Source organism: Oryzias latipes, chromosome 5, assembly GCF_002234675.1.
Source record: "Oryzias latipes chromosome 5, ASM223467v1".
Classification (NCBI taxonomy): Eukaryota; Metazoa; Chordata; class Actinopteri; order Beloniformes; family Adrianichthyidae; genus Oryzias; species Oryzias latipes.
This window is the reverse complement of record NC_019863.2, coordinates 13,110,625-13,132,393: the sequence shown is the minus strand read 5'-3', so window position 1 is coordinate 13,132,393 and position 21,769 is coordinate 13,110,625. Positions and strand designations below refer to the sequence as shown.

General features: G+C 35.1%; 2 protein-coding genes across 2 annotated transcripts; one reads left to right on the top strand and one right to left on the bottom strand.

Moving 5' to 3' along the window:
- The first annotated feature begins 2,517 nt into the window (after positions 1-2,517).
- On the top strand, positions 2,518-11,945 carry sycp1 (synaptonemal complex protein 1). The gene is given in 29 exon segments (NM_001104726.1): positions 2,518-2,649; positions 3,739-3,820; positions 3,905-3,948; positions 4,025-4,189; positions 4,661-4,728; positions 4,852-4,925; positions 5,008-5,066; positions 5,142-5,208; positions 5,274-5,347; positions 5,443-5,551; positions 5,794-5,888; positions 6,294-6,397; positions 6,980-7,061; positions 7,203-7,265; positions 7,344-7,460; positions 7,539-7,649; positions 7,719-7,811; positions 7,895-7,969; positions 8,099-8,161; positions 8,258-8,374; positions 8,437-8,547; positions 8,622-8,714; positions 8,804-8,881; positions 8,970-9,056; positions 9,134-9,277; positions 10,535-10,606; positions 10,669-10,776; positions 10,888-10,953; positions 11,097-11,945. Coding segments are annotated over 29 exon segments (2,688 nt in total). The 5' UTR covers positions 2,518-2,520; the 3' UTR covers positions 11,235-11,945.
- A 673-nt stretch (positions 11,946-12,618) lies between these two features.
- Positions 12,619-20,891, bottom strand: LOC101164395 (sodium-coupled monocarboxylate transporter 1). Its single transcript, XM_023954941.1, has 15 exons — positions 20,087-20,891; positions 19,867-19,932; positions 19,583-19,634; positions 19,247-19,314; positions 17,311-17,465; positions 16,800-16,940; positions 16,584-16,713; positions 16,361-16,449; positions 16,013-16,125; positions 15,211-15,278; positions 15,014-15,100; positions 14,733-14,926; positions 14,416-14,525; positions 13,988-14,073; positions 12,619-13,831 (listed from the first exon to the last, which is right to left on the bottom strand). Exons 1-15 carry the CDS (start codon positions 20,438-20,440, stop codon positions 13,724-13,726), a joined length of 1,821 nt encoding a protein of 606 aa, XP_023810709.1. The 5' UTR covers positions 20,441-20,891; the 3' UTR covers positions 12,619-13,723.
- Positions 20,892-21,769: the final 878 nt, after the last annotated feature.

Genomic DNA, 21,769 nt, shown 5'->3' with positions numbered 1-21,769 from the left:
CGTTCAAAAGTAACAATAAATTAAAATGTATTGAAAATTAAATATTCAAAATCAGCCATTACTTTTGAGTTTTTCATTAACAGAATTATTTAAAAAAAAAACTAATGAAATAGGTCTGGACAAAAATGATGGTACCTCCATAAAAGACTGAGAACTAATTGCCCAGGGGGTCATGATGGACTCAGGTATGTCCTTTAATTGACATCACAGCTGTTTTTAAACCCAGAATCAGTCAGTCTGCCTATTTAAAGGGAGACAAATAGTCACGTTGCTTTTTGGTGAAAAGGTGTGTACCACACTGAACATGGACAACAGAAAGCGAAGGAGAGAACTGTCCCAGGACATTAGAAACAAAATTATAGACAAACATTGTAAAGGTAAAGGCTATAAAACCATCTCTAAGCAGCTTGAAGTTCCTGTGACGACAGTGGCACATATTATTCAGAGGTTTAAGACCCACGGGACAGTAGCCAACCTCCCTGGACGTGGCCGGAAGAGGAAAATTGATGTCCAAAGAGCCCAGAACAACCTCCAAAGATATTAAAGGTGAACTCCTAGATCAAGGTCCATCAGTGTCAGATCGCACCATTCGTGGTTGTTTGAGCCACAGTGGACTTCATGGGAGACGACCAAGGAGGACACCACTGTTGAAAGGAAATCATAAAAAAGCCAGACTGGAATTTGCAAAAATGCATGTTGACAAGCCACAAAGCTTCTGGGAACAGATGAGACAAAACTGGAGCTTTTTGGTAAGGCACAACAGCTTTATGTTCGTAGACTCAAAAATGAAGCATACAAGGAAAAGAACACTGTCCCGACTGTGAACATGGAGGATGCTCAGTTCTGTTTTGGGGCTGCTTTGCTGCATCTGTCACAGGGTGTCTTGAAGTTGTGCAAGGTCAAATGAAATCTCCAGATTATCAAGGCATTCTGGATAGAAATGTGCTGCCTAGTGTCGGAAAGCTTGGTCTCATTCGCAGGTCATGGGTCCTCCAACAGGACAACGATCCAAAATAAACAGCCAAAAACACCCAAGAATGGCTCAGAGAAAAGCGTTGGACTATTCTGAAGTGGCCTTCTATGAGCCCAGATCTGAATCCCATTGAACATCTGTGGAAGGAGCTGAAACATGCCATTTGGAGAAGACACCCGTCAAACCTGAGACAACTGGAGCAGTTTGCTCATGAGGAGTGGGCAAAAATACCTGTGGACAGGTGCAGAAGGCTCATTGACAAATACAGAAACCGTTTCATTGCAGTGATTGCCTCAAAAGGTTGTGCAACAAAATATTAATTTATGGGTACCATCATTTTTATCCAGCCCTATTTCAGTAGTTTTTTTTTTTTTTTTTTTTTTTTATAATTCTGTGAATCAACAACTCAAAAGTAATGGCTGATTTTGGTTATTTAATTTTCAATACATTTTAATGTATTGTTACTTTTGAACGTTTCAAGTCATTTATGTGAGCATTGTTGACTTTCTTTCTTTAACTGAGGGGTACCAACAATTTTGTCCACCACTGCACATCATTGGATGGATGTATTCATCCAATTATGGATTTAAGTGCTTTGAGTATCAGGAAAATTGAATCCAATATTTTTATCATCAATGTCTATCTACTTTTGACTTAACAACTCCACATGCGCTCAAGTCTGGGAATCATGATTTAAATGTCAGTATTTTTTTTGTCTGTGACTAGTTTGCCAAGAGAAGAGAAATTTATGTTTGTTTTTTTGTTTATTTATGTATTTATTGGGGGGGGGGGGGGGGTAACAAGAAATACAGCGCAGGCTCATTGCAATTGTGGGGACTTCTGAAATTTTTATTTTGTGATTTTCTTTTTTAATATTATTATTTTAAACTGTTGTTGAAAGAAAACTAATTGGATTTTATTACGCAGGTGGGTTAGTGTCTTAGTTTAAAGCCATGAAAAATAAATTCAGCGGATGCATCTTAACCTTAAATTAATGAATTAATGAACATGATGAATAAAACTATCAAATAGATAACTATAGAAATTACAGCAAAAATGAAATGCAGCGTTGTATGGGCGTTGAATTGGGGAAAATATTTATAGTAATTTTTTTTTTTTTTATGTAGCAAGAGCATTCTCTCGTACAACCGTTGAAATAACCGTTGACGTCCGTCACGCGCTCGCTTCAACGCCGTGGCAAATGACTTCTTGTACTGACAGAGCAAGGTAAGGTTTATGCGACGAATTTATCAGTTTGGGTTTGACTTATATTTACGTTTAACAGAATTCATACTACCTGTTTAAAATATTTTTGGGTAACTTTTGGTTATGTTGACTAGTAAACGTCACGAGAATCATTGAATTTAAAACTGAACGGCTAAACAAGCTAGCTAACTTTTTCTTTGTGATGTATGTGTGAGAGACTTCTTACAGGCTAAGAACATAGTCTAATAAGTAAACTCGACGGTTTTACAGCCTTTAATTGATGTAGAACATAACATTATCAGCCGTACAATTGACTTTATTATTAATATTTTCGTTTCAGAATGGAGAGAGATCATGGCTTTAATTTCAAACTGTTGGTACCTCCCAGAGTAAATTATACCGGCCAGGTTAATGCTGTTCGGCCAAAGGAAAACAATGCAAACAGCATTGACTGCTTGAAAACATTCCAGGTAAGTAATGGGACATGCACGACAATACATACTAAAAGAAAAACACATTGTTTGTTTTTTTAAATTACGCAGCTAAAACGTCTTAGCTGGTAAAATAAACGCCTGTGAACTTACTGTTTTCTTTCTAAATAAATTACCCGTCTACTCACTTTTTTAAAAGTGGTAACATTTTCTGCAAAAAAAAAAAAAATCACATTTTAAATTAAATGTAAGCAACAAATATATTCATGTCGCACCTGTAATAACTTCTTGTAAGTAGTCTGGGGTTTTTGTTTTTCTTTTCAATTTGCCCTATCAATATTTTTCAGTACAACCCAGCTTATTTTTTTTCAGATATTTTTTTTTCTTTTTACTGCACAAAATCACCAAAATTGAGATCAAACTATTTCTATGTTTTACATCAAAAGATCAAACGCATAGAGACAAAAAAAAAATGCATTGTCATTCCTACTAAAAAACGCTGATGTGATTGACAAACTCACTGATGACTAAAGATACTGAGGGATAACGGCAGGTAAAAGTCAAGCTACTTTTGAGACAACAAGCTCTAAAAGATACAGTCATTTTTTGGTAGTAATTTGTAGTAATACATACTTTTAGCCCATAAGAACCTAGACCCATTTTTCTTTGCTTCGCCTGGGACGCCGCAGCGAGGCCGGCAGAAGCCTGAGAAAACAAAGAAAGGAAAAAGAAAGTGGGGTCCGTGTAGTTCAACACAGTGACGTATTTTTCATAGGATGTTAGATTGCACATTCTGCATGTCAATTAAGTGATGTATTACACATTGATTGTTCGCTGACAGATATTTTAAATACTTTTTATCTTTTTATTTGTTACCATTACATCCTTTATTGACATAATGAGCACCCTTGGTTTACCTTGATAGAATTATTTGCATGAAATACTGAGATTCCCCATGTGGAGTTTTGAAGAAATGTTGATAAATTACACAAAGAAGATTAGGTATTTTTGTCTTGTTTACCGCCCTGCATTCCTCATGAATTACTGTTTGTGTAATAAATTAAAAAGAGATTTTAAATAAATGTCTTTATGGCTGTATAATAAAGGCTTACTTTACGTTTTTTTTAGGGTCACCTGAGATGTTTTGACCAACAGAAGAGCATGCCGTTTAACACAAATGTGGTTGCACCAACTAAGCCAAACAAACCAGGTATTTTACACTACTGACTCCATTATTTAAGTCAACAAGGTGTCAAAGAACAGTTTGAAATGTAATTCTTGATTCTCGCCTAAGACCTTTTATCTACCAGAGGTGTGTCACCATTGGAAATGGCTGAGGTACGGTGTTCACTGAACAGACCATCAGCGTAAAAAGTTACATGTTTAACGATTTTCTTTTGTCAATATTTCCCAGAGTATGTGTAGCCCTGGTGAGCTTTATTCCAAGCTTTTTGATGAAATTGAGAAAATCAAGTTTTGGAAGGTCAAAGTTGAGTCAGAGACAATGCAGCAGGAAAGAAAGCTCCAAGAAAGCAAAATAACAATTGAAACGCAGCGAAAAGCAATTCAAGAACTGCAGGTGCGTGCATGCAATGTTCAGGTTGATTCAAATCAGCCTTTACTACCTTTCACTCAATTTTTCATTGCCACAATGGGCCTCAAGTTCTCTCTTGTTGAAGTCAACACGACTAAAGGCACTTCAGTAATAAACTAAGCATACTGGTGATTTGAACTGTTGCATGTTATTGGGCAGGATCCATATTCACATTCTTGCCAGGAGATTTTGTCTAGTTTGTGTGATCTTTTAATATAAAATTGCTCTTTGGAGCGGTCTCTACATGTAAAAAAAAATGTAATAAAAAACACACTAGATTCAAATAGATTCAAGCATTTTCCTAAATTTCATTACTTTCAATTCATTCATATTCATATTCATATAATGAAGGCTTTTCCTTGTTTTACTGTTATACCAAATGCTGTGTATTCTTTTAGAGCTTGTAACACTTGATGATACTTTTATTGACAATTTCTGTTGGTTTTGTCCTGACAGTTTGGAAATGAAAGTCTTAGCGTAAAGCTAGAGGAGCAAATTGGTGAAAATGAAGATTTAAGAAACAAGTATGTTTGATAGTTTCATTGTCACACATACTGTATGTCATGTAGTTAAATGGAAATATCCAGTTATGAAATACAAGTTTTCAGATTCCTCTAAAATATTAAAATTCTACATTTTTAATATAGAAACAGCGCAACAAGGAACCTGTGTAATATACTTAAAGAAACATTTCAGTGGTCAACAGAGAAAATGCAGTTATGTAAGTAACTGATTACTTTTTATATTTCATACAAGGTTTTTTTGTAGCACTAGAAGTTTACTTTATTGTACTTTTTTTTAAGTTGAATCTGAAAGAGAAGAAACACATCACCTTTTCCTGGAAAATAGTGAGAATATTAAGGTAAAACAATTCTAATGTATAAAATAGAGCATAAGATGTCATTGTTTCACTTCTGAAAATAACATTTTGTTGTAGAAAATTGTTGCAGCATTTCAGAGCCTCAGTATTCAAGTGGAAGCTGACCAACAAGAAATGCAGAAAGGTACATTTCCAAAATTAGCATTTATAATAAAACAAAAACTTATATTGATACAATTGTATCTTTAGTCAAAAACCATGTTCTGCAGTTTGAGGAGCTTAAAGAGAAGTATCACCAAGACCATCTCGCAAAAGAGGAAGAGGTTAGTCAAAAGAAAAAACAAAGTTTACATCAATTTTCTTGAAATGTGAAACATTTTTTTCCAAGTTTTTAAACGATCAACTCTTATCCTCACAGATTTCAGTGCTTCAGACTAAACTTCAGAATGGAGAACATGAACTTCAAACAGTACTATTCAAACTTAACGAAATTCAGAAGCACTGCAAAGAGCTTGAGGAGTCAACAAGTAAGTTTAATGAACATATCACAACTAATATCAAAGCAATTTCAAATGTAGATAATCAATAAAATAATTGTTTTCCTGTTCTTTTTGCATGCTCTTTTTTAATTAAAGAAAATGTTCTTATTTTTTTATCAGATATGTTTAAACTTGTAAGATGTATTATGGGGGATGTCCTCAGTTTTTCTGATGTTCTGTAGTAATATGGTCTATTGTTATTTAGTTAAGATCACATGCTGTTCTTACAGATCAACAAGCTGAACTTCTTAAGAATTTAAATTCTGAGAAGGAGAATAGTCTTCAAAAACTAAATGTTGCTGAACAACAATGTAAAGATTTGGAAGTAAGTGATTTAGATATATATATTATTATTGATGGTAAAAGTATTCTTGTGTATAATGAAAATACCCTTACTTATAATTGTAGAGCAGAAAATCTTAGCCTTTTAAGCCTTTAGAATTACACTGCTTTTTTAGAGTTCAAAGACTGTCTGCAATCATGGGAAAGTAGACTTCCTGAATCTACAAATTTTAACAGGCTTAAGATAAAACATTGGAAAGATTTTGCTGTTTTCCACTGCAAAGCTTGTTTTTTTCTGTTTTTTTCTTACTTGTTTCCCTCTGTTACGCCTTGCTCAGAGGTTACATATCTGATATAGTTTTTCAATATTTTGGCAACACGGCAATGCAAAACAGCTGCTTTATCGCTACATTTCTTTTTCTTTTCTTTTTTTTTAACGCACATTCAGATAAAAGTACTGGAGGTGGAGGATAAATTATCTGCTGAAAGGAAGAAAAATGAAGAAGGCGACTTTGAGATGGAGAGATTAAAGGAAGATATTGTGCATTACAAGTGAGTTTGATGAAATCCATCACACAGACAAATGTTTTGTAATGTACATGTTTTTGGGTTTGACCATTTTTTCTGAAAAAAAAATTTGCAAGATGTCAAAGCTTTTGTAAGCTACAGCTGAAGAAAAGTTGCCTTTCAGAACATGTTTGAAACTCATTTAGTTTTAAATCCACTGATGGAAATAGAAAAGTCTGACTTAACTAAATTTCAAATGATCCTTGACCTAAATTCTTATTTTTTTAATAAATATAATCATCTTACTATGATGTAATTTATTTAAAAATAGTTGAGTCAGGCAAATGAGAAGATTAAAGTTACTTAGTTCTTAGTTAGTTAAGATTAGTTACTGTATGAATGTATAACTGATGATTATATTGCTTTTGTGTATTATTTCTACTTAATTGCTTGAAATAAACCATTTCAAATCAAACCATTTCAAATCAAAGTAAATCAAACCAAGGAAATGCAAAAACATGAACAGGGAAAATGATTGTTTCAAAAAACTGTACGTGACTACAGGCCAATAGAAATGTGAAACAGTTTGACTGATGTTTAAACCTTAATTGTTCTTCATTTAAATAGAGAGGAAATAAAGGCTTTGAAAGCAAACATGGAGAAGGAGAGTCAGAACAAAGAAACTCTGCAGAAGAAAATGGAAGAACAGGTGAGTCTGTAAGCTGTGGTTCTGGAAAGTGGGTTGTTAACACTTTAAAACTAAATGTTAATTTATTTACCGGTACTCATTAAATAACACTCATGCTGAGATAATTAATTATTCAATCAGTAATATTCTGTTTGATTTCAGAATGACTCCCTGAAGAAACAAATAACAATGGAAACAGAAAAATCCAGTGAACTTGAAGTTCTAGTAGGTCTCAAGGCTGTATTTTTCAGATCCTCACCTTAGTCTTGAATTGATCATATTAGGAGGATGTTTTGTCTTTAGATCAACAGACTTAAGGAAGAGATGCAGAATCTTCAAAGGCTGAGGGACGAAGAGCATCAGAAGTTGATTAAGGAACTGGAGTCAAAATCAACATTTACTGCAGAGCTTATGAATGAGGTTTGTTTGACAAGATTCTTCTAAAAAGTAGTTCAATCCTAAAAAAAAGACTAACAAAAGCAATATGTTCTGGTGTAGATTGACAAGCTCAAAGTATCGACAGCAGAGACTATTAAAGAGAAGGAAGAAACCGAACTGAAGTGTCAGCACAAGATAGCAGAAATGATCACACTGATGGAAAAACACAAAGTAAGTTCTTATCAGGTTTTATGAAGAAATGTTGTTTTTATTGAAATCATTTTGGACACGGATTTTCAGAGCCAGTATGACCGGATGGTTGAAGAGAAGGATGCAGAGCTCAATGAAATGACAAAGAAAGAAGAGGAGGCCGTTGCCCATGCAAAGTCACTGGTATAATGCTGAAAATGGGAAATATACTGTAGCAAACAATAATAACTGACTCTTATAATATTTTTTGAAAAACGTCATTACAGATGTCTGAGTTGTCAACACAGGAGTTAGAAATTGACCAACTTAAGAAACAGTTGAAGTCAAACACCACAGAGAAGGTTTGTTTTTGCTTGAATCCACTTCTGCTTGTTGTTGTTACTGTTGAGTTCATTAGGTGGTCCCCTGATGGACTAATTATTGTGTTTTCAAGTATTTAACCTAAAGAAAATGTTGTCTTTAACTGTCAGAAAGAAATGCTAAAGAAACAAATAGCAGTGGAAAGTGCCAAATCCAGGACACTTAATAAAAGGGTAACTATTGGTGCCAATAGTTAACAGCATGATCTTGAGACAATAAAGTTAAGCTTAAGCTTGCTGTTTTAGGAAGTAATCTTTTTTTGTCTTTAGATCAACAGTCTCAAAGAAGAAATGCAGAATGTTCAAAGACAAAAAGATGAGGAGCATCAGAAACTGCTGGAGAATCTGGAGTCTAAATCTAAATTTACAGCAGAGCTGATGAATGAGGTTTGTCTTGAAATCTTTCAAAATGTCTTTTCTGTTAAATATAAAAACGTTTTGTGCTACAGGTGGAAAATCTCAGAAAAACAGCTGCAGAAGCACTCAAGGACAAGGAGGAACGAGAACTGAAGTGTCAGCAGAAGATAGCAGACATGATCACACTGATGGAAAAACACAAAGTACGTTTGAGAAAGTATTGTGCTGTTAGAAAGAACTCTTGTTTTTGTTCAAAGAATTTTGTCTGTATTTTCAGAGCCAGTACGACCGGATGCTTGAAGAGAAGGAGGCAGAGTTCAACGAAAAGATGAAGAAAGAAGAGGAGGCAGTTACCCATGCAAAATCACTGGTTTGAATCTAAAAATGATAAACAATAGAAATGTTTGGTTTTTTTTTTACGAACAACAGATAACAGTAATATTTATTCTCTAAAAACAGCAGGAAGCAGAATTGGCAGCACAGAAGTCAGAAATTGAAAGTCTCAAAAACCAATTGCAGGAAAAAACAACAGAAAAGGTTTGTTTCAGCTTTTTTTGCTGTTAACGTTTATTTATTTTTCCTTTAATAAAATGTTTTATTGTGCTTATAAATGTTTAACCTAAAGGAAAACGTGCAGAAGGAACTGACTGAATTACAAGGAAAGCTATCTGCTCTGAATGCGAGCCAGTCCTCTCAAGTGAAAAGCAAACAGGTAAGGAAAAAACACCTCAAATGAACTCAGCCTGCTACAGTTTGGTTTAACTGCAGAACTTTTCTTCCTAATTCTAGTCAGCAACACCAATTTATAAACTAAAAGGAAAATTTGAAACTCCAGAGATGACTTCTGCAAAGAATGACATCTTTAATTTTACCAAGAACATAAGAACTCCCTCCAGGAGCAGTGGTGGGAGTACTGCAGCTCTTGGGAAAATGGTAAGTTAAAAGCTTGCTACATTTTGGAGGGAGTTTACCTCATTTGATTTGAGAATCAGGGGGTTTTACTTAATATTTTATATTCCTGAAGTAGCTGCAACATAGTCATTACCTTCATTTACATTAAACATACATTTCAATGATAATCTCTAATTAGAAAACAAAAAAAAAGACAGGAAACAAATCAGGGGTGTGACGATAACCGCATCACCACACTTTTTTTTATAAGTTCTGCATATGGTGCATGATTGGAACTATAATAAACACACTAAACACATTCATCTTTGCTGATAATTTACTTTTTCTGTTAGTCCTGTGTTCAGACTTCCAGGGTTTCTGGGGGAAACTTTTATTAGTGTTCTCCTTCACTCCCTGGCACACATACACATTGTACAACACTGATATAGTTAGTTCTTTAGTCAGATAGGTAGTAGTTAGTTGTTACCGTCATTTTTTAATAAAGAATACTGCATTGTAATTGTATTTATTTCCGACGCGGCCGCCGGGTGATTTAGTGTTGTTTTTTTGGGGGGGTCGCTGGTTAATCACCGTGGTGATCAAAAATCCCACACCGTCACAGCTCTGGTTAACATTATAAGTGGTTAAAAAATGTACCAGTACCCCAAATTAGGCCTGTAAATTTCCCTTAGGGTTAATAAAAACGGTTCTGAATTTCAACATTCAATTTAATGCTAATATATGAGAGGAAATTTACAAATTGAAGATTTAAAAAAATAATTGGATTTAGTGAATAGACGCGTAAAAGTAAATATATATATTTAGAACCCCTGAACCATACACCATCTAAACTGTTATACTGTTTTCTCCCACTAGATGGCCACAAAGAAACGTGTTTTTTTTCCCACTATTAGTGGTTTCTGAACTCCAGGCCTCACCGACCCGCATGTTTCCCATGGAACCCTGCTCAAACACACTTGGTTCAGCTCATCATCAAGCTCTGCAGTTCATGACAGAGGCAGATGTGTTTGAGTAGAGTAGCATAAAAACATTCAGGAAGGTGGAGTCCTGAGGACTGGAGTTCAGAAAATCGTATTTCATGTTTTCTCATAGTATGAAGTCTGCCTGTCAATCCACCAAAAAGTTAAAAAAGCAAACCAAGATATTAACATCTACACAAATGTAGTTTAAAAGTTAATGTGGATTGGCTGTTTGAACAATAAAAAGTTTTGTTTTAATTTTCCATTTGCAATTTGGGATGTGATAACTTGTGCTGACATTGATTTTTTTGTATTACAGCGAATTCTGAACAAAGACCAGAAAACTCCAGGAAGGGATGTTTCCAAGATCAATGGGCAATCAAAGATCAAAGTAATTCATTTTGAAATATTCTACAGTGATTATGCTATTTACTCTGTAACCTCGTTTTACAGTCCTACAGAATAAGAACACCGCCCTTCAATGAAAAAGCTGCCTGGTGGGAGAAGGGCACCATTGAGCTGGACCCAAAATCTGAAGATTCTGATCATCTTGATCTTCTCGTGAGTGTTATCCTAATACTTGTTATGGTATCAATGTCAGAAATCTTTTAACTTTCTTACAATTTCTGCCAAAAAACCTAAAGACACTGCTTTATTGTTTTTTTTTTAAAGACTTTTGCAAATGGAACATCACAAAATGTTTGTGCTCCAAAGTTCAAAGTCAACTTCTCTAAAAAGGTAACGGCACAGCAATGGTGCTCTACACTGAAACACGGTCCCTGACTACAAATTAAAAGATTTTCACATTTGATTTTTGGTTATTGTCGGCTTTTGTTACTAATTTATCACTTGCTTATGTTTTTACTTGATATTTTTTTCAGATTCAAAGTCCAGTCACGTCTGTCTCACCTGGAAACTCCCTAAAACTAGCTGCAATGAAAAGAATGAGGGATGCGGGCTGGACAGCCGTCACGGGTCTTGAAAAGAGAAAGAAGACCCAGGACAAGATCTTTGCATAAGTATTGCTACTGGAGCAAAGGAAAACATGCTACTATTATTAGAATGAATACATTTAATACATTTAAAATTGAACTTTTCAACATTTGTTAAAAAAAAGTTGTTTTGGTTCCTTTGCTAATAGTTCAAAAATCTGTGATTAATACTGTGACAGCAGATCCACCTTCTATCAGTTCATTCTATTAACGTTCACACATAACAGAATTGATTTTAGTTTATTTTATGAATTTTACTAACAAGTAACATTGACCAATTGTTTTAGTGTTCTAGACTGTAGTTCAATGGAATTCACTTAGTACTGCTGTTGGTTATCTTTGTTCTTTATTCCCAATTGTCTCTAATGGAAAATGTAACATGTTTGGAATTGAAGTTTCAACCTAAACATGCCAAGTTTTGGTGAACAAATGGATTATTTTATTGTTTTGGGAACAGTGAGGACAACACCAATTTGCTTGATGGGGTCAAACCCTATTGAAAGTCGAGCAGACATATTTTTTTTGCACTAAAAATTTCGACGTGTGTTGAAACTGTAACATGTTATTTAATATTGTTTTATCTATTAAGATGCAAGTTCCAGATTTAAAATGTGCAATTTTGAAATATAACTAATATTACTACTAACTTTCAGAGTAGAAGATAATTGTCATCTTCTTTTCATGTATGTGTCTCAACTCTTGTTACTGAAAACATTAAAGTGTAGTGAGGAGAACTTGAATCCCTGGAGTTTCTTTGTCCACTGACCTGGCAACCTCAGATGAGATTTCTGAAGAAATTCTAACTTCACGTTTATGAACATTTAGTGTGGTTTGCATTTAGGTTTGTCTACTGTTGTCAGTATGTTGGGTTAAGTTGACTCCAGAGGTGGAAGTCTGATGGTCACTGCCACAGTCGTCATGCCGGTTTTTATCTTTTATTCAGCCATTTTTCCATATTTGACTGGTTGTTGCCAGGTTTGGGCCAGTGGTTACTACCGTAAAATGAAGATTTTTCTTTGACGCAGCGGAATATGACCATAAAGCACCAAGCAAATGTTTTTATAAATTAAAATAAGTTCTATAAAGTTAGAAACAAATGTGCAATCCTGCATAAACATGAGAACATCTTCGTATCAATATTCAATGTTCCTAAAATTCTGGTACTGTTTTTCCTTTCATTCTAATGTTTTTGCTAAAAAACATTTTGATAGATAAAAAATTGTAAACTTTGTGTAGTAGAGTATTTGGTATACATATTGACAGTTTATTTTGGAGATTTGATTTATCCCACTCATCTAAACTATCTAAAAAGAAAATATGGGTTTTCAGTCAAAGTGAAACCCTGGGATGTTAAAACCTAATCTCTCTCTTTTCTGAAAGGCAAGCCTAAAACAACTATCAAATAGCAAAATCATTGGTGCATAAACTTTATTCCTTTCCAAAAACATTTTAATGGCTGATAAAAATAAGAGTAACAATTCTTTATAGCAAGAGAATCCGTCTTCTTTGCCTTTTGATTGCTCCCTTTAGGGGTCAAAACAACAAATTATTCCACCCATGGAACAATTATTTCACAAATTCCTGCAAACTGTCCATCCGCCCATCTTCTATCCCCACTTCAGTCCAATGCAGGGTCACAGGGGTCGCTGGAACCTATCACAACCTGGCAGGGCCACACATTCACTTTGAAAGGATAATTTTGAGTTGTCAATCAACATGTGCGGTATGTTTTTGGATTGGATAGAAGCCAGAACTCCCTTTTTTCCCATACGTCCATGGATAGGACAGTGTCTTTTAAACCTTGATATCCTAAGATATTAGGAAATCAATTCCAAGGTAATAGTCTAAATGGGATCTCTTACATAGTTAAAATATTTCCACAAACTCATTCCAAGTTGGTGCAAAATAGTTGCACTTTTTCTGGGATTTGTACTAAAAATTCACAAATAGTGAAAAAACAAGGTGGTTTAAAGCAACAAGCTCAAAAAACTATATAAAAAACAATATAACATTTGGTGTCCAATTCTGCGGGGAAAAGAAAACAAAGTTCAGGTATTATTTTAAATCACTGAAAACATTTGAGAACGGGGCAAGGAAAGCAAACTACTTCTGCAACAATAAAAAGAAAAGCTGGAGCAGATCAATCTCAGCGAACATGCAGGTACAATTTAACAATTATTATTTTTAAATGTATAATGTTAAATTTCAAAAAATTCAAGCATCAACAAAACAAATTTGACTAAAATCTCTTAAGAACTCAAATTCAAAGTCACTGACAGACAAACTATTATTGACTGTTTTAGACTTTTTCCAATGAAACGTCTCAACCATAAAATAACACAGTTAACGGTTTTCCAGATTATACATGTAAGTAATGAGGAAACTGGCTGCATGTGGCACGAGGAGAAGAAACTCCTGGCAACTTAGATTACAACAAAAATGAACATAAAAAGAAACATTATTTACAAAAGCTTGTAAAACGTTGGTTTTGCATAGACACATTTTAAAGCTCAGAATTAGAGCTTTGTGGATTTTTCTAACTCTGTGTTCTTGACATCCAAGTCGGCTGTAATGTGAACTCCTGTGTGATGGTCTGTTGAAGACTTTTCTTTATCATCTGTCGCCTGTAGTGGATTAAAAAAAAATAATCATTTACATATATATATATATATATATATATATATATATATATATATAGTGTTTTTATTATCTTTTTTCCAAGGGACCATTGGATTTTTTTTTTGAAAATATTAAAAAATGTATGAGAATTAACATCTTACCTCTGATTTATTGGTACACCTGAAGCACATCAAGTCACTCCTCCTTACAAACAGGTCTGAGTTCATCTTCTTTTGCTTACATCCACCTGTGAAACACATTTTCTTGTTTTTCTTCAACTAATTTTTTTTCTGTTTTAAGTGTTTTGTTATGCATATTTAAAAAAAGCTTTAAGGTTACTGATATGGTAACCTTAAAGCTTTTTGTGTAGATTTTTAGTTCCCATTAGATAAGAGAGCTTTAGAATATACAAAGACATGAAGATTTCTTAACTACGGTCAGCACATTACATAACAAATAGGTAACCTAACCTAACACGTGTTTTCTGAATATTGCTGGATTTTGTTATATGTTGTGAATATAAATATAGAGGGTTCCATCAGAGCTTTTTTTTTTTTTTAACAGCGATCATATAATACCAAGAGTTTACCTGTGATTGCACTTATCAGCAGGCCACACACCATTGTGACCAGCATGCCGAGGAGAGACAAATAGACATAAGACAGGGAGTACCAAGAATCCGCTATATCTGGCCTGAAACTGAAAAAAAAGGGAAAAGTATGTATTTTGAATTCCACCAACATTCAAGACTCTTGGGCAAAAAGCAAATCTTTATACCGGTAGTTAGATTATTTTACCTGTATTGTTTTCCGCGTTCATTCACTTGTTTTTAGTATGCATTGTAAACATATTGTTGTACAAGCTTATCAGAAAAACAACAATTTTGTTTAAAATAAACTGGCTTACTTTGATGGTGTGGTCAGAGATGCTGAAGTGCTCCAGGGAGATGTGGTTGTGTAGTTTTGGCTCATTGTGTTGTTGCAGCCAGCAGTGGTCAGAGGAAGAGGATTTGTCATGTCGGCTGTTGGTGGGTAAACCTGGCCTCCAATTCCCACCCACAGAGTCAACACTAGACCAATGACCATACCCACAAGTCCTCCCTGCAGTGCAAGTAGAACTGCAGTCAGCTTCATCCCTGTACCATTGTGTTTTTATGTTGCCAAATAATGCAGCGGTGTAGTACTCACTATGGAATTTGATGTGCGGAAAAGCATCCCTAATAAATAAAGGCCAAGAAGAGGCCCACTGATCATACCAAATATGGACAGAGCAGCCTGAAAGAAGAATGTTTATTAGTAGGCTTGCAGTTCTCAGCATTCAGCTAGTGAGGGTGCTGTACAGCAAAAAAAATATTGGATGACTGTCTGTGAATAAAAAAGTTCACCTGCAGAACCCGACCCATCATGGAAGCAACTCCTGCCATTCCAATACACACCCCTCCAAAGAAAATACCTGAGAGAGAATTCACTTTATAAAACTGGTCTTAACTTAAACACAGATTAGATGCTCACAGAAAAAAAAAGTTTATTTATTTCCAAACTAAAGATGTTTTTTAATCAAAACTTAGCAACAAAAAGATAAACATCTTGAATGTGTGACTGTACTTTTACTGAGACGGTATCCCACAATGCTTCATAGACGTCTTGCCCGTACAAGTTTCTCTCAATACATCTGTCAACCAAATTACTTGGCAATTTCTCAGAACTCAGGCTTCTGAGTTCTTTACACCATGTTCATGGAAACTGTTAAGAAATGCATTTCTTTGAGCGATTTTTAGTTTGGTGCTGAATTGACAAGCGTTAACCTGTGCAAAGTTTTCTCTCTGTAATTCATTTGCAACCAGGTTTTTACTTGCACAGCTGAAGTCTATATAATATCTGCCAAGCCTAACAAGATAAGATAGAGGCCTGGCGAATGTCTTAAGGTGTCTCATGACCTTTTTTTATTATTTAATACTAATCTATAAATGCATTTTACATTTTCTGTGATTTTTTTCAGTTTTTAAAAACACATTTCTATGGAAACCATAAAGCAGCTCTGGTCCATTTGCTAATATGATCATCATTAAGTCAGGGTGTTGTTGCATCAATCTCCAGTTCACTTTATTCCCATGTCAAAGTCTCAAAGATAGGACTTCTGAACCTGACTTTTACTTGCAGGTTGCAACAAATATCTATTGAACTTACTTAGACCCATGTTCAACCAGGATATTTGTTTCTGTGTGAGGTTTTTCCATACAGGAAAAATGAAGTCTTCCACAGTGACAGCAACCAAAGCGTTGATGCTGGAAGAAACCGTGCTGGAAAATGTTCAATGGAAAGATTTTAGAAACTAAACTGAACAGAAAGTCAAGCGTTTACAGCAGACTGATGTAGAGATCTCTTCAGAAATGCAGATGGTTCACATATTGTAATCAAGCAGCAATAAATCCCAGACATTGACAACAAATTGTTTCAGGCCCTTGCATTGGTTGCCTCAAATGTGTTTATTTATTAGTGAACGATAAATCAAAAATTGCTTTATCTGGCTCTCACCTTAGAGTGCCACTATATGCTGCAGCTACAAACAGGCCAGGAATTCCAGGAAAGTCTCCCAGGATATCCATCACAAGGTAAGGAAGCAGCTGACCGACAAATAATATCCATGTTTATTGTTTTTTTTTTTATGTGCAGTGCATTACTAAATCAGGGTCGACATTATATGCAAAATAGTGTGTAAATCATGAACAACACATATAAATGCCTACCACATATTTACCTGGTCAGAGGCAGTGACATCACCATTGGAAAGTGGGTCACAATTCTTGTAAATGGAGTACATGGTGAGGCCAGAAAACACAGCCAGGCTCACTGTGACCCACAAGCCAACCATGTTCACATACAGAGACCTGGAAATAATACAGGACTTGTCAATACATGAATTTCTGCTGACAGCAAGAACAGACTGTTCATACTGCAGGACAGGAGTGCTCACATCTTGGCATGGCCCAGCGTTTTGCAGGAGATGTAGCGCTGCACCTGGGACTGATTGATTGAGTAGATAGAAACCCACATTATGCTGCCACCAATTACTATGCTCCAAAAGGTATGGCGCTTTAAGGGGTTGGGGTCAAAGCTGTGGTGAAGTCATGAACATTAGAAAAATGCCTTGAAAAAAATGCTAATTATGGTAACAAGCGATGCAAACTTCTAGCTACACATAATGTTTTAAAAAGATACACCAACATTTGTTTTATGCGTGCTTCCTATACAGATATCTTTATTACCGTCTGTAAACATATAATGTGCAAGTCTTTCATGTAGCCATGACAAAGTGTTGACAATGCTTGCACGGTAATCTGTTTCCCTAAAGCTGTAAGCTTATGCAACGTCTAGTTCTCTATTCTTGAGAAAAATACTGTGATTTACAACAGGAACAACAAACACTATTACAAAAATATCTTTTCTATTAAATTATCTTATCTGTTAATCTTTTGTGAACTCACTCAAATGCATTCAGTCTGCCTCCTTGACCAGCATCTTCCCAGATTTGACCCAGGCCTCCTCTTATTACAGCTCCTCTAGCAATGACAGCAACAAATCCTGCCAGCATGATCCCCATCTGGAACACATCTGTCCAGATGACTGCTTTAAGGCCACCCTAAAAAAGAAATAGAGCAATTTGGAACTTATCCTGGAAAAGGTTTGATGTGGGAAAAATATAAGGATTTGGACGATGGACTTTAAATATGAAAGCTGATAAATAAAAGTACAAATAAATGACAGTGTTTGATACACAAACTCAAGCTCAAATTTCCACTGTTTAAACTTGACCACAGTAGCTTGCTTCTAGGCTTTCTTATTCATGATCTGGACAAAGTTGTGTGATTAACAGTTTGAGCACAAAGTTTATGAATTTTCTTTTTCCAGCCAAACTTTATTTTAAACAGGGAACTTCATTCAAGCATAAATTCTATTTTAACAGGTTTCCAAAGAACAAATACCTTTAAATATTTAAACAGGCCTTAAGATTACAGTAAATCTGTTTGCCATCAACTATTGCTTCCTCTACAATAAATGGCATATTGTTGAGATTGACTAACACATCAGTGTGATAGAAGCTTTTAAGCCCAATGTACAAAGAAGCCCTTATCAAAACTCATGTTTTGTGGCATTAGCATGTTTTGCGATGTTATCTTTAGCTGACAAGGCTTTCATTTCACATCCGCTTAAGTTCTTGCCACCTATGTCTCATCTAGAATGAGTAATTTGATGGTTGTCCACCACTGAAACCAACGCAGTGCATCATCTTTTCTATGACCAGTCCATCAGGGATACAGCTGGTCACAACATGCCAATGTGGCTTGAAGTATACTCCGGGTAAAACAAATCTAATCCACCACCCCTCTAAGCTAGTAACAAAACATCTTAACAGGTATTACAGAGCCAGATTTCTACTTCTCAGTTAATTATGTTATGCTTAGTAATGTGTGCGTGTGAACATGTGTCAGAGAGTGTGTGTGTATTGGGGGGGGGGGGTTGTGGGAATTGTATGTGTTTTATGTACATTTATTTTTTTTGCTTGTCTTTTTTTCTCTTATGGTTTTTAAAATTGGAAAATGTTTTCATGTAAAGCACTTTAAGTCACGTGCTGGAAACATGCTGTAAATATTAAATTGGATTGGATTTGAGTGGATTTAGAGCATCATCTCTCATCAGAGTCTTTTTGGACGGTCCAGTTTTTCAAGGGTAAAACTAGCCTCCTTTTCTGAAAACCTTCAGAATGTCCTTTTATCACATACAGCTTGTGACTACAAATAAGTCTAAGATGCAAAAAAGAGCTTAATCTTTAAGTACCTTTGTTCACCACAACAGAAAGTCTTTTGCTCAAATATTTTTGTGAGCAACCAAACTTGAAGCTAATCCTTCTGAACCTCCAAAAATATGAAATGAGTCTAACTTGCTCTATCAAGATGTTGATTTGATAAAGATCCAACTGGTGTTTGCAGACACCCTAGTACCCTAAACTGTAAAGCCTTAGATCCACAGTCAAAGGACACAGTCTACGTCTAACACTGACATTCTTCAGGTTTTGCAGAACACATGTGGACAGGTAAGAAAACAGTATCCACGGTTATAGGTTCTAGCATAGATCAAGACCCATATTAGTATTTCACAACCAAACCAAGAAACAAGTTTATGAATCCAAATCTGACCATCAACAAGACTTTTTTTTTTCAGTCATAGATGTCCGAGGCTGAAAATTGTAGGTTCTCCCTTAGCTTCACATCAAACACCTGTTTGTCCCCTTGAAGAATACAAAAATGGATAACCATCTGCTGGTTCAGAGTCACTGCTTCTAATCCCTATCAAATAGTAATGTTTCCAAAAAAACAGATCAAATTTGTTATTAGAATATGTTTTGAATGAGATAGTACTGACCAAAGAACAGTAGAGTATGCAAACTAGTCCAGTCGCAACCAGCACACCCCATAGATCCAATCCAGTGACTAATAAAAAAACAAAAAAAGTTGCATTTTAAATTTGTATAAAACTTAAATTTTATAAATTTTAAATTCTTCAAACTCTTATAAGTCCATATATACTCACATGTACACGTAAGTATTAAAATGCTAAACATTTATTTGTTTTCATTTATTTATTTATTTTACCAAGAAATGTGTAACTTTAGAAATCCAAAGACAGAACCTAATACTCCCAGTTTGATCATTTGTTTAAAAAAAGACTTTCATTCTTTTAGATATACATGTTGCTTACTTTGATTCAGGGCAAGAGCTGGAGCGTAGATGACTAAGCCTGTGTACAAAGCCTTGAAAAAAAAAAACAATGCCAGCATTAGTTAATAACATGGAAACATAGCAGTGTTTTGAAACTGATATCTCCAATCAGTTTGAATACAGGCAAAAAGCAAAAAAGCAGATGTTGTTTTTCAATGGAGAAACTACCACAATCCTCTTTTTCTCTTCAGAATTGCCAAAATGAAAACCTTCTTTCAAATTTTATTTGTATTTGCTGTCTTTTGTTTGTTTAAAAAGAGTTACCGTTTGTATGATGTACATTGATGTTCCAATTAATCGAATGGGTCGACTGAAACGCAACTCAAGATACTGGAAAGAAAAACAAAAGGAGAGGTAAACATTGCAACCTTACAAAGCTGACAAGCTTTGCCTTGATGTACATTTATAGTATATGCCTACTGCACCTGTTCATGGTTATTCAAGAAAAAAAAAATATCTTTGACAGTCTATTTTTGGCCCTTACCTCATAAGCGCTGGTGATCGCCAACCGATAAAAAAGTGGAACAAAAATTTCAGCAGTGATGGTGGACATAATGGTGTAGGAAATGCCAAAAATCCAAAAAGCGGCACCAAACTGGTACGCCTCAGCAGGTGTTCCAATGACGGTGATCCCAGACATGAAACTAGCAGTGAGGGACATGGCCACTGGCACTGCTGTCATTTGTCGCCCACCTAACAAAAATTCCGCACTGCTGCTTTCCTTGCGGCCCCTGATGGCTTGGAAAAGGCCAATGCCAGCAGCCCCCAAAATGGTCACGGCAAACACCACATAGTCCCAAACGGAGAAAGTGGCCACTGGGCCACCTGTTCCAACCATTGTGGTTTTTAAAAAGAAAAGTTACAAAATTTGCCTTACCTTTATGTTGTTATGAATACAAATTTCTAGATTTAGTTGACAAATGCATCCGTCTTTTAAGCAAAAAGTGAACAAGTTCAATAAACGATAGAGCATGTGCCAATAAACAAAAACCAAACAGATTTAATCAGTCAACAGATATAATTGTATTCCCTATTAAACTTCCTTCAAACCTTAAACAATTAGGAGATATATCCAACAATTTCCAGCTGTCTGTCTTTCACTTTGTCCATTTCAGCCAGTTCAGTGCTTCAATGAGATATTCCAAGCAAGTCTAAATGGCTCGAAGTGTTGAGCGGACAATAAATAGTTCACTTTAGTAAATGATCAATGAGGACCAAAAGGCACCAAAGCCTGTAACAATTTCAGCGATAATAAAAAAGCTATTTTCCCTGTGGTGTCACTTAGATTGCTATCCAGTTACAATTAAAACATCTCTTTAACTCACAAAATCAAGTGTCTCAGTGACACATTAATGACATCTGTCTGTTACTTAGTAGTTATATAGGGACTTTCAGGAAGAGGGCAGGCTAAAACTTTGGGGTTGGTCCTTCTGCCACATGTTGTTTTTTGTTTGTAACAGATGACAATCCTTTATGATGTAATTATCTCTAAAATAAAAGGAGGGTGTCATTTAAAACTTTAAAGTCTGTGAAACATGCAACCGTTAAAAAAATACTACAAAATAAAAGAAGGTGTGAAGTTGTTCTCTGAACTTTTGTGTCAGCAAATCAGATATTACGTATTTGCAGCCTAAAATTCTTTTAGTTTTATGGTTTAGTGATTTGCGTAGAGAATAAGTTACAGTGAAGTTCATAAAGTCAATGAAGATTACCAGATCACTTTACTGCTTGTGAAGCTGCAAACAGAAGAAGAAAACACAACAACCTAACTATCTATGTAACTGTTGTATAAGTGCTATTTTAAGTAAAGGATTAAGTATACGTTTTAAAGAAAAATTACGATTGTTATTTATTTTGAAAAGAAAAACAGAATTTGTGTCCAGCCCTGTAATCTTTTACACTTCCTGATTGTTCTTTATCTTTAAAAAATCTTGTTAACTAAAAATAAAAAAGGAGATAGGACCAGAAACAAGCTCACATGTTTGTGGCTTATTACGTTTTTTTGTCAGCATAATTTTGGCAATCTTGAATAATCATTAAGCAAAGTCGTAGTTAAAGTTGTAGTTAAAGAATCAGTTCAAACTTTGAATCTTTGGAGTAGAAATACTTGTGTTTTAAGGATAATTGTGTTTTGTGCTCTATGCTGTTGTATGTTTTTTTTTTGTAT